A 12,059-nucleotide genomic window follows, 5' to 3' on the forward strand; every position below is an offset into this window, starting at 1 on the left:
TGTTGAAAATACCATTCTTTCCCCACTGAATGGTCTTGGCACCATTACTGAAAATTAACTGACCATAAATGTGAGAGTTTATTTCTGGATCATCAATTCTAGATTACATATAAATCAATATTTCATGCAGTACCACACTGTCTTAATTACTGCAGCATTTTAGTAAGTTTCAAAACTGCAAAGTGCGAGTCCTCCAACTTTTTCAAGACTGTTTTGGCTATTCTGGGTCCCCTGAATTTCCATATGAATTTTAGAGTTAGCTTGTCAATTTCTACAAAGAAACCAACTGGATTTTGACGGGCATTGTATTCATCACTGTGCTTTTTGATAACACGTAAAAGCAAATATGCCAGTTCATAGTTATGTCACGAAACTTCACTGGAATAACAATATGGTCCCAACTTTTCATATTAAACAATTAGAAAACTTAAAGGGACACATTTATTTTGAACATCACATCTGAACACAGGGGTTTAGTTTGTTTGAAGACTTTATTTCTAACAGATGTTACAGCTTATAAGTCATAAAAATCATCAAAATCATCGGTGGACGTGTTATGGTTTCTAGGACGTAAGGCAGCTTCGATCTCTGAGTTACTGTCGTCAGACTCGTCCCAGAAGGCTGGAAGAGAAAACCAGACAGCTGCTCAGCATCTCTGCAGTCTGATGAGCTCGGCTTAATCAGCCGTGGCCCGCAAAGGGCCTCCTGGGGGCCCTAGGTGGTGCACCTGAGCGGACGCGCCCGGGGCGCAGGCCAGCGCTGCACCCACGACTCGCTTCTGCGTGCTCCACGTGCTACGATGGGAACTCGTGGCAGAACACTTGCTCCTCCCTTCTGCCCAGCTCTGCACTGTAGGATGGGAATCTGTAACCTGGGCAAACATGGGGGCAGGGCGGCTGGGTGCTCTATCGGGCCCGGGAACAGCTTGCCTGACTGCTCCTCGCCGCGAGCTCCCTCTGTTCCTCAGCACAGGGACGCGGTGGAGGAACAGCAGTGAGGTCTGCACTGAGACGAGGGCGTGGGTACACACAGTTCATTTGGGAGGTGACCCTGGGCAGGACGGGGGGTGGAGAGGGTGTTAACCAGGAGCAGGGCTGGCAGTGGACGGCTGGGGCCGGGGCCTCGGAGAGACCTCAGAACGCTCCTCAGATGGTCCCAGAAGCCAGCAAGGAAGTGGGGTTATTTATCCACCAACTCCCACCCTTCAGTGGCTGGGGGTTGTTCTCAACCAGGCGTCAACTCCCTGGAGCTCCTGGCTCCTGTGGCCAGAGAAAACCCCCGAGTGGAGCCGCAAGCTGCCCGACGGGGAGGCTGCAGGCTCGGCCTGGAGCGCCAGGGTGTGGTGGGCCCACCGCCTGCGACACTGACCACCCCTCTGACCCCCGTATCTACAAGGCACGGCCTGCCAGCACCGCGATGACTCCTGAGATGTGACCCCATCTAATCCTCGCACCAACCTGGCGAGGTGAGTACAAACACCTCTGTTTTCCCAAGGCTGAGAGGGTAAGTACGTGGCCCGATCACGGCGGCAGAGGGTGCTCAAGCCCCAAGTCCCACCGGGACTCCCTGCTGGGAGTTCCCTGCTGGGAACAGGGTTTCAGAGGCAGGAGTAGAGAGAGGCGGCCCAAGCTCAGCAGGGCATACGCCACTACCAGTGTAGAAGGAGGGTGTTGAGGGATACATAGGAGCTCCCTGGGCAGAGGAAAAGGGACAGGAATGTCACAGAGAAGGAAGGGCGTGAGCGAAGGCACAGAGGTACAAGGGTGGAGCCCAGGGAAGGCTGGCTGCGGCTGGACCCACCGAGGAGAGGACGAGACCTCGGAGGAACAGGGCTGGGAGCAGGGGCCGGGCCAGACCACAAGGGGACGTTCCAGACTCTACCCTTCAGGTGGCGGGGGCGCTGGCCCTGCTTCCCCAGCAGGCAGACGTCTGGATGGGGATTCAGAAGCCAGGGCTGGGGGAGGGGCGGGGGAGGGCTACCGCAGGAGCCCTCAGGTCAGAGCAGTGGGTACCTGCGGGCAGTGGCAGTGAGGACGGGGACAGAGGTGAGGACGTTTCATGTGGAAGACATGGCGGGGGGCGGGGTGGGGGAGGCCAGGATCCCCTGCAAAGTCATACCTGCAGATTAAAGCGCTGGGCACCGTGGACCCCGACACCCGTGTTCTCAGGAGAAGCCCCCAGTCCTCCCCCAGGAGAGCCGCAGGGCCCGTGAGCACAGGCGGGCGCCTCCGCCGCCCCCAAGGGTGCCTGACACCACGCGTCACAACCACCCTTTTAGCTAAAACACAAAATGAGAGTCTGGTCTCTGGTTATTTCTCTTACCTTTAGACTTTAAATTGGTAGTTAGTTTCTTTTTGTTTTCATGCCTGGAAAATAAAGAAAGAACCTAAGTCCTGAAAAAATAAAGACAATCAGACGAATAGTTTTACAAGGAGCGCGCTAGGGAAGAAGCACACATTACTCACTGGGGGGCCAGAAGGTTTACATTTACTCCCCGAGTTTTAAAAGCAAAAAGCCCTGCGGATGCTCTGGTGGGAGGGTCCCGGGCGCATTGGGCCGCACGCTGGGCGCTCACTGGGGAGGCCGCCAGGGCAGGAGGCAGGCCCTGGGACATACCGAGCGGGCAAAGCTCAGCGCTGCCAGCTAAGCTGAAAGCAGAGGGTCTGAGGAACAGGGAGAAGTCGGCCAGGAGGTTAAAACACTTACCTTTGTTAAGCCAGCAATACGGTACTACTCAACTGCTTAACAAGGAGTTCAAAATAAACTGTTTGCTTAATTAAGGGTATTAACTCCTGGTAGAGAAAAACGCAAGACTCCTGTCACCCGTGTTTAGGTTTCTCAAATTCTTTAAAGTTTGTCTTAAATGGTCAACGAGATATTAAAAAAGAAACAGTCACTTGTGTATGGCTTGACATTTTGATGTTTTTCTCATGCTCCTGCTGAAGTTTTCCCTCGCGTTTACATTTGCAGATTACTCCGCGAAGGCAGATTCCAGCCTTTAGGTGGGAAGAGTGCTGAGAAAGGCCGAGGACACATCGTGCAGCAGCACTGCTGCTCTCTCGGCGGGACCCTGGCCCTCCTGATGCAAGAAACCCTGGCAACACACCTCTGTCACTTTGGGTCAAGTCTGGCTAACCTATGGTTTGAAAATCTGCCTTTTGCCATAGCTGCCATAATTTACATTTTTTTTTTTTTTTCAGTAAAACAAGCTCCATGAAGGCATAATTTTCTAGGCAGTCTGTGCTCTGTCAGTGCTCCCTTTAAACTTGGTGCCTGTTTCTTTGTTTTGATTGAAGTATAGTTAATGTACAATATTATATGAGTTACAGGTATACAACATGGTGATTCACAATTTTTAAAGGCTATACTCCATTTATAGTTACTGTAAAATACTGGCTGTATTCCCTGTGTTGCACAATGTATCCGTACCTCTTAATCCCTTCCCCCTGTCTCGCCCACCCCCCAGCCCCCTGCACTGGTAACCACTAGTTTGTTCCCTGTATCTAGTTTTTTTTTTTTAATTTTTATTGGAGTATAGTTGATTTATAATGTTGTGTTAGTTTCTGCTGTACAACAAGGTGAATCACTTATACATACACATATATCCATTCTTTTTTAGATTCTTTTCCCATATAGTCATTACATTACAGAGTATTGAGTAGAGTTCCCTGTGCTATACAGTAGGTCCTTATTAGTGTTCTCTATATCTGTGAGTCTGTTTCTTTTTCTATTACATTCACTAGTTTGTTGTATTTTTTAGGTTCCACATATAAGTGATATACAGCATTTGTCTTTCTCCGACTTATTTCACTTAGTGTAATACCCTCTAAGCCCACCCATGTTGTTGCAAATGACAAAATTTCATTCTTTTTTATGGCTGAGGAGTATTCTATTGTGTATATATGTACCACATCTTCTTTATCCATTGTCTGTTAATGGGCACTTAGGTTGCTCCCATACCTTAGCTGTTGTAAATAGTGCTGCTACGAACATTGGGGTGCACGTGTCTTTTCAAATAGTGTTTTCATTTCTTTCAGATACATACCCAGGAGTGGAATTGCTGGGTAATATGGTAGTTCTATTTTTAGTTTTTTGAGAGACCTCCATACTGTTTTCTACAGTGGCTGCACCAATTTACATTCCCACGAACAGTGTACAAAGGGTTCCCTTTTCTCCTTGCCAATATTTGTTATTTATGGTCTTTTTAATGATGGCCATTCTAACCGGTGTGAGGTGATACCTCATTGTGGTTTTGATTTGCATTTCTCTAATAATTAGCAATGTGGAGCATCTTTCCATGAGCTTGTTGGCCATCTCTATGTCTTCTTCAATAAATTTGAAAAATGTCTATTCAGGTCTTCTGCCCATTTTTTAATCAGGTTGTTTTATTGATATTGAGTTGTATGAGCTATTTATATATTTTGGATATTAACCGCTTATCAGTCATATCATTAGCAAATATTTTCTCCCAGTCTGTAGGCTGTCTTTTCATGTTGTCAATGGTTTCCTTTGCTGTACAAAAGCTTTAAGTTTAATTAGGTCCCATTTGTTTATTTTTGCTTTTATTTCCTTTGCTTTAGGAGACAGATCCAAAAAAACATTGCTACGATTTATGTCAAAGCATGTTCTGCCTGTTTTCCGCTAGGAGTTTTATAGTATCCGGCCTTAACATTGAGGTCTTTAATCCATTTTGAGTTTATTTTTGTATATGTTAGAGAATGTTCTAATTTCATTGTTTTACATGTGGTTGTCCAGCTTTTCCAGCACCACTTGTTGAAAAGACTGGTCTTATCTCCATTGTATATTCTTGCCTCCTTTGTTATAGATTAACTGACCATATATGTGTGGGTTTATTTCTGGGCTCTCTATTCGGTTTCATTGATCTATGTGTCTGTTTTTATGCCAGTAATGTACTGTTTGATGACTGTAGCTTTGTAGTTAGGGAGTGTGATTCCTCCAGCTCTGTTCTTCTTTCTCAAGATTGTTTTGGTTATTCGGGATCTTCTGTGTTCCCATATGAATTTCAAAATTATTTGTTCTATTTCTGTGAAAAATGCCCTTGGTATTTTGATAGGGATTGCACTGAACCTGTAGATTGCCTTGGGTAGTATGGTCATTTTAACAATATTAATTCTTCCAATTCATGAACACAGTATATCTTTCCATATGCTTGTACTGTCTTCAATTTCTTTCATCAGTATCTTACAGTTTTCCGAGTACAGGTCTTTTATCTCCTTAGGTAGGTTTATTCCTAGGCGTTTTATAATTTTTGATGCAACGGTAAATGGGATTGTTTTCTTAATTTCTTTCTGATAGTTCATTGTTATTGTATAGAAATGCAACAGATTTCAGTATATTAATTTTATATCCTTCAACTTTACTGAATTCATTGATGCGTTCTAGTAGTTTTCTGGTGGCATCTTTAGAATTTTCTATGTATAGTACTGTGTCGTCTGCAAAGAGTGACAGTTTTACTTCTTCCTTTCCAATTTGGATTCCTTTTATTTCTTTTTCTTGTCTGATTGCTGTGGCTGGGATTTCCAATACTATGTTAAATAAAAGTGGCAAGAGTGGGCATCCTTGTCTTGTTCCTGATCTTAGAGGAAACGCTTTCAGCTTTCCTTGGCGAGTGCCTGTTTATCTGATGTGACCAACTAGTGGCCTATGCCATTTCTCCATGAAGAGTGGACGGCCCCGCTGCCAGTCAGGTGGCTGCTGACAGTATAAACCGGAGTTCACCTTCTGTAAGTGTGCATGCACACCCACACACACACACACAAAACACCACTGTGGGTTGTGTCTACTCTCTATCCAGCTCCCACTTCACGAGGACACCAGGCTCAGTGCGGGGTGGGTAGGCAGACATAACAATGCTGTAAAGATGGAGAGAGACTAGTTTGCCAGCTGATATTCAAATAGTAAGAGCCACGTAGGGTTGTGGGGAGACGGCAGGAGCACCACAGGCAGGAGGCAGGCAGGAGGACTGAGAGAACAGGTGGATGACGGGGCGGGTGGTGGTGTGGCTGCAGGATCCCAGGGGAAGCAATGCACTCCCTGGACTCTACTATGAGAGCTGGAAAGGATTTCCAGGCCAGGACCAAGGCAAGGGCATAGAGGCAGGCGAGCACATGCCAGGTCCTTACAGCCTGGCCCCTGCTCTGAGCTCCACATGCATGTCCAGGGCTCACCTGCTGGCTCCACTTGGCTGCCTCCAAAGAGTCTCACGGCCAACACGCCCATCCACAACCAAACTCAAGCTCCTCCACCAAACCTGGGCCCTTCTCCTGTCTCAGCTAACGGCACCCCAAGCCTCAAGTCCCTCCCAACCCCTCACCACTCCTCTGCCCTCCCACACCCAATCAGCCCCTAGGTCCTGCCAAGTTTACCTCCAGGCGCTTCCAAGGGTCCTCACCCGTCCCCTATGCACTGCCACCGCCTGGTCGACCAAACCAGCATCTCTTGCCTGGACCTTCTAACAGCCCCCTAACTGGTGATACCACATCCACCTTGTCCTCTCCGACCCACTTTCCACTCGGCAGCAAGGGTGAGCTTTCGAAACACATATCTGATCCCTCTGCCTCCTTGCTGAAAACTCTTCAATGCCTTCCCACTGCTTTTGGCAAAAGAACTAAATCCTAAACAGCGCCTCCCAGGTTGACGCCCAGACTTTGTTGGGCCTCCTGCTGTAGCCTCCCCATCCCCCACACCCCACCCTCGACCCCCGAGTCCTCACTGAATTTGCTACTTCACAGCCATTTCTGTCACTAACTGACATGTGACTGCCCTTAGGCTGTCAGCTCCACGAGAGCTGCCACCGTACCAGTTTCAGTCCCCGGGGTACCCAGTGCTCTGCACTTAGTAGGTGCTCAGTGATATGTGTAGAAGGAATAGATGAGCCTCACTAAGCATAGGGCCGTGCCTAAAGGCACGTGATCAACATTTGATGTTAGATTATTTAATTTGCATGTTTCTACTTCTATCTGAGTTCAGATCAGGTTGTTCAAGTGTCTTCCCAGAAACATGTTTCAGAACTAAACGCATGTGTTCACCCCTGAGGAAGGTGGAAAATGCTTCCAGGTGTTTCCGACGCCATCCTCACCCCTTAGGGGAAGTATTTTTCCCTTTGGGAAATCATCTCTGCTAGTCGATGTGACATTGCAGTGCAAGGTTGATTTTTCTTACACATGACTCGTAGGGTCAATATTTCTTTCTCCAGGTCACACCTAACGTCTAAAGCTAAGTCAAGGCCAAAGGGGATGGTGTGAGCTCTCGGAGTAGACAGAGCCAACCTGTTTAGCTATTATCGTAAATGAGAGAGAACCCAAACCAAATGCACTTCTGAAAGCGTAAGAATGCGAGAGTTCAGGTTATAAGCCACGGGCCATGGTCCCTGTGCTCCATCAGATGTGCCTGACCTTCCCTGACAGTGTGGACGTCACACCTCCATTGTGTAAGGCAGAGGCAGCGAAGGTGAGCTGTAGAGAGCCAGTGAGTAAGTGGTTCAGGTGTTGTGGTCTCTGTCATAACTACTCTACTCCGGCTGCTGCACGGAAACAGCCACGGACAATGTGTGAACTAGCGGATGTGGCTTTGTTACAAGCAAACTTCACTCAGAGACACTGCAACTTGAATTTCATATAACTTTCAGGTACCGTGCAGCATTATTCTTCTTTGGGTTTTTCCCAACCATTAAAAACCATACAACCTCTCTCAGCCTGCGGGCCGCACAGAACGAGAAGAGGCCCAGGGCCAGGGCTGCCGAGGCCTTCATGAAGCGCTGCCACCACCTGACGCCCGGCAGCAAAGCCAGGGAGCCCGCCCTCCCCGGCCTGCTCGTGGGCGACTCCTGGAATCCAAGAGAGCAGAGTTTTAATTTTTTCCCTAGAAGTTTACAATTAGTCTGGAGGTCCTACTTCCAAACAAACCACTTTCAGGTAAGACACCACAGATAACTGATTAGATTAAGGCGTGAGCATGCTCTGCTGGTCTCATTCACGGGACACCGTCTCTGCGCAGTGTCCCGGGAGGTGTGGCACCTCCCCCTCTGCACAGTGACCACCATGTGCCCCCCAGTGAGACGCTCCCTGTCAACATTTTGCCACACTGGCTCTGTCACATGTCTTCTCTCTCTGTCCATCAAGCCATCTCAGTTTTCGATGCTGTTTATAAATTCCCTTGCTATTGATAAGGGATTAGGACAGACAGGTAAGGACAACTCTCATCAAAATCACTTTTGCTCTCATCCTTGCTACACATAAGAAGTTATGGTCAGCTGGGGTCTTAACAGCAGGTTTTATTCTAAGCACAGCACCTAGTGAACGCCTAGGATGTGATCCTGCTGACACGGGTAGTAGAGAAAGAGTCACAGGTGTTGACTATTCATTTAATTTTTAAAATTTTAAAATTTTTATTTTGTTTTTAGTTTTGGCTGTGTCAGGTCTTAGTTGCAACATGCGGGATTTTCCGTTGCAGTGCGCGAGCTCAGTAGTCGTGGTGCGTGGGCTTAGCTGCCCCGCGGCATGTGGGATCTTCGTTCCCCGACCAGGGATCGAACCCGCGTCCCCTGCATTGGAAGGCAGATTCTTTACCACTGGACCACCAGGGAACTCCCTCGACTATTCATTTTATATGAACAAAAGGCTAATAATATCACTAGAAATAGGCTACACGGGCAACATAAGTACAAAATTAGGTGGCAAGGATGTCTGCCAGGATTCAGGTTTGCTTTGTGGGGCCAGCAAGTAGAGACAAAAATGAGGCATGGAAAACCTACGATTCCTAGGAGACTCATCATTAAGTCATACCAGGGCTCAGGAGGCAGCGCGCTATGTGAGGGGTGACGGAGGCTGTCGGGTGAGCACAGGGTCCCAGGGAGGTGCGCCACAGGAGCTCCTCAGAGCGGCGGGATGTTCTAACGTTAGTGACACAGACTCTCAACCTCATGGTCAGCAACATATTTTTGAAAGAAAAAAATATCTACAGCCCATTAACAAACATACCCAACTTACTGTGGCTTTGAGGCCACGTCCGTCAAGTTTGGCAATGAGCTTCTGAGGGTCCTGCCAAGAACATGGCCTATGGTGTCGGGAGTGATGAGGAAGGGCCCCAGCGGGAAGAGCCCTTGCAGTTCTAGAGTCTTATCATAAGCCTGAAAACAGTAACTAACTTATGAGAAGATGTGGTCTCTACACTCTGAATTCTGTAAGTTTAATGATTTTGACTAAGCTAAAATCAGTATTAAAATGTCTCACACAGCATCTTCAGCTAGAATTTTCCTCAAAACAGACATGTTTCTGAAAAGCACAAGGCAAAAAAAAAATTCAGAAAGAAAATAAAAAATCCCAATCAGTGTTCCAACAAATCCCTGTAAATCCTCAATTTTCAGTGTTAGAGGCAGACCGGTCTGAGACAGCTTTAATTTGACAAAGTCTGAGTGCCCCCTGATGGTCAACCAGGGGCCCTGCAGCAGATGCCATTTTTTAGGGGTCAACTTCTTTACTCCTTCCCTTCAGTCAATCAAGCAAAGACTGTTCTTTCGTGCTGTGTCGAAAAAATAAAGTAGGCAGGCTTATGACAAGAAACGTGGAATATTTAGGAAGCTGCTACTTTGGTAGAATTTAAGGAGAATGTAGGTTTGCTAAACCAGAGACAGAGACTGGGGCTTTTATACCAGAACATAAAGGACTTCCAGGAAAACCTCACTTTTATTTCTCTGGACTACTGGTTCCTTGTGATTCACCTTATCATCCCAGGGGAAGCGGCCCAGGATCAGGCAAGAAGAGACAGGACGGCCCCACCAGAGCAGCAGCTGCCGCCTGGTGCCCTCCGCTGGCCACTCCCATGGCTGCAGGGCTGGCACCAAATGCCACCAGCGGCCCTGACAGGGTGCGGTGGCTGGGTGACTTCTGCTACCTTTTCCCCAGGCAATTATGTTGCAAGCACACATCTTTTTCTTTCGGTAAAACGTTATCTCAATCCAAGCAGTAAACCGCAGTTACATGGCAGGCGGTTAAAATACGCTCTCTGTTGAATAAATGGATCCGGGAGAGTGAAAACGGCTTCCTGGGGAAGGTGGGGCGAGACAGTGTTTGCGGAGGAGAGGAAGCTCTGGCATGCACCTCTCAACAAAAGGGAACAAGTGGTCTTTACTCAGAGAACAGCTTCCTATTAGGACTCACTCCTTCGTACATTATGCCTTTCATCCCCACTCAACCACAAAATGATTTTGCTGAGGCAAATACAATGGTAGAAAAAGATTTACACTGAAAGAATCTTTAATAATAAACTGTTGCCGATCTGCCTACTTGCCCGTGATTTATAATACAATAAACATCGGATTCTATTACGGCTCATGCACTGAAGCCGCTGCTCTGGAAAACGGAATATGAAAGCACCGGGACCCCACCACCATCACAATGAAATGAGCATGGATAAATGTGCTAAGAGTATCTCTTTGCATCTTTTATAGCTTGTGTGTATTAATCTGTAACGCTTATTAAGAAAGTCATTGCTATGCAAAGCAGCACCCAATCCCTTTCTCTGGCTTTTCAACAGAGTGCACTGTTTAGCCAATAGGACGGACCCTCTGGTCCTCATTCTGCATTCATCACAGGCAACATTTGCACAATGTATCTCTCAAAGGCGGCTGAAAGGAAGGCCTTAATACTCATGTAAACAACTGCAAACCAATTACTTAATGAATCAGGCCCACACATAATGAGGTGCAGACAAAGAGCTATAAATGCATTTTTGCGCCCAAGCCGCTGCTTTAAAGTAAAATCCCTCAGCTGTAGTTTGGGCTTAACTAGCACATCATAATTATTGTCTCTAGGACATCAGAGGAAGCCATTTTTTTTTTTTTTTTTTTTAAGGTCCAGCAGGGTCTTTTTTTTTTTTTTTTTTGAGGTTGCTCATCAGCTCACTGACAAAATAGAGCAAAGAAGAATTTTTAAAAGTGCTACAGCAGTACTGCACTGTTAACGTTTATTCTCAAGTACTGGGTTTCGAGACCACTTGTAAAAGCAATAAAGCACGAGGAGTGACTGCAGTAAGTGGGATCCTTAAATGTAAGCCTCTAAGAAATTTCAGTGAATCCAGGCACAAACAGCAAGCCCCGGGCTCTCAAAAGCCTGAGGCGGCGTATGAACACCAAACCCAGCACAAGAACCAGCCGTGGCAAACAGCGCACCAAACCCACACACTCCATGCCCAGAACTTTCATCTCTGGATTATTATCAACTGTCGAGAACCAAGGGTTCCTTGAAGGCCTCTTTTTTTTTTTTTTTTCTGTAAAGGGGATGATGTGATTACTTATAATTTAGGAAATTAATTTCATGCAGAAACGACAGTAATAACAAAAGGCTCCTGCCTAAAATTGAAAGGGAAAGGAGTTTGATTTTATAATGAAATATAGATGCAAGATGTGAAATGTCAAATGATCAGACTGAGAAAATGTTCTACAGAATCTGACTGCTTTCTAAATGTGTTTAAACATTACCCCAAGAATATATATATATACACACACACATATATATATAAATAACAGTTTAAGAAGAATTGGGTTTTTTAGTGCCTCTAAAATATAAAGAAAATAAACACTTCTAACAATCTTGAAAACCTAAAGGGATGTATTATTAAGCCAAATGGTGACATTAAACCCTAAAAACTACCTGTAGAATTTATTATCTTTTAAATTTCTTTCAGGAGACCTAGAACTTGAATTTATAATATAATCATAAAAATATAATACTTTTAACACTCTTCCTGTCCCATAATTCATTATCTCTCACTTCCTTCAAAAACAGAGATGAAAGATATTAAAGATAATAATTTCTAAAAATTAAATGAGTCCCTAAAATTGAACACACCAGGTTTCTAAAAGTAAGAACTTAATATCAGAAAACCAATCTCATTTAAATATATCCCAGGTCCTAAAAATACTGTAGTGTTTTTCAAAATAGAAATGAAAATGAGATTTTTTTTTTACTGTAAAAATACCACAATTCTGAACAAATAATTTTATCTTACGGGACATTACAAACGTAAACTTCCTGTTTTAA

At 45.8% G+C, this 12,059-nt stretch overlaps 1 protein-coding gene across 3 annotated transcripts in view; it reads right to left on the bottom strand.

Moving 5' to 3' along the window:
- Nucleotides 1–472: 472 nt before the first annotated feature.
- Nucleotides 473–12,059, bottom strand: part of KIZ (kizuna centrosomal protein) — a 113,661-nt gene continuing 102,074 nt past the window's right edge. For all 3 annotated transcript variants that reach the window (XM_059898639.1, XM_059898638.1, XM_059898636.1), the window contains 2 exons: nucleotides 2,323–2,366; nucleotides 473–621 (listed from right to left, as the gene is read on the bottom strand). In XM_059898639.1, coding sequence (XP_059754622.1) covers nucleotides 2,344–2,366 — 23 coding nt within the window. In that variant the 3' untranslated portion in view covers nucleotides 473–621; nucleotides 2,323–2,343. The remainder of the gene's footprint in view (nucleotides 622–2,322; nucleotides 2,367–12,059) is intronic.

This window comes from Balaenoptera ricei, chromosome 15, assembly GCF_028023285.1.
Source record: "Balaenoptera ricei isolate mBalRic1 chromosome 15, mBalRic1.hap2, whole genome shotgun sequence".
Lineage (NCBI taxonomy): Eukaryota > Metazoa > Chordata > Mammalia > Artiodactyla > Balaenopteridae > Balaenoptera > Balaenoptera ricei.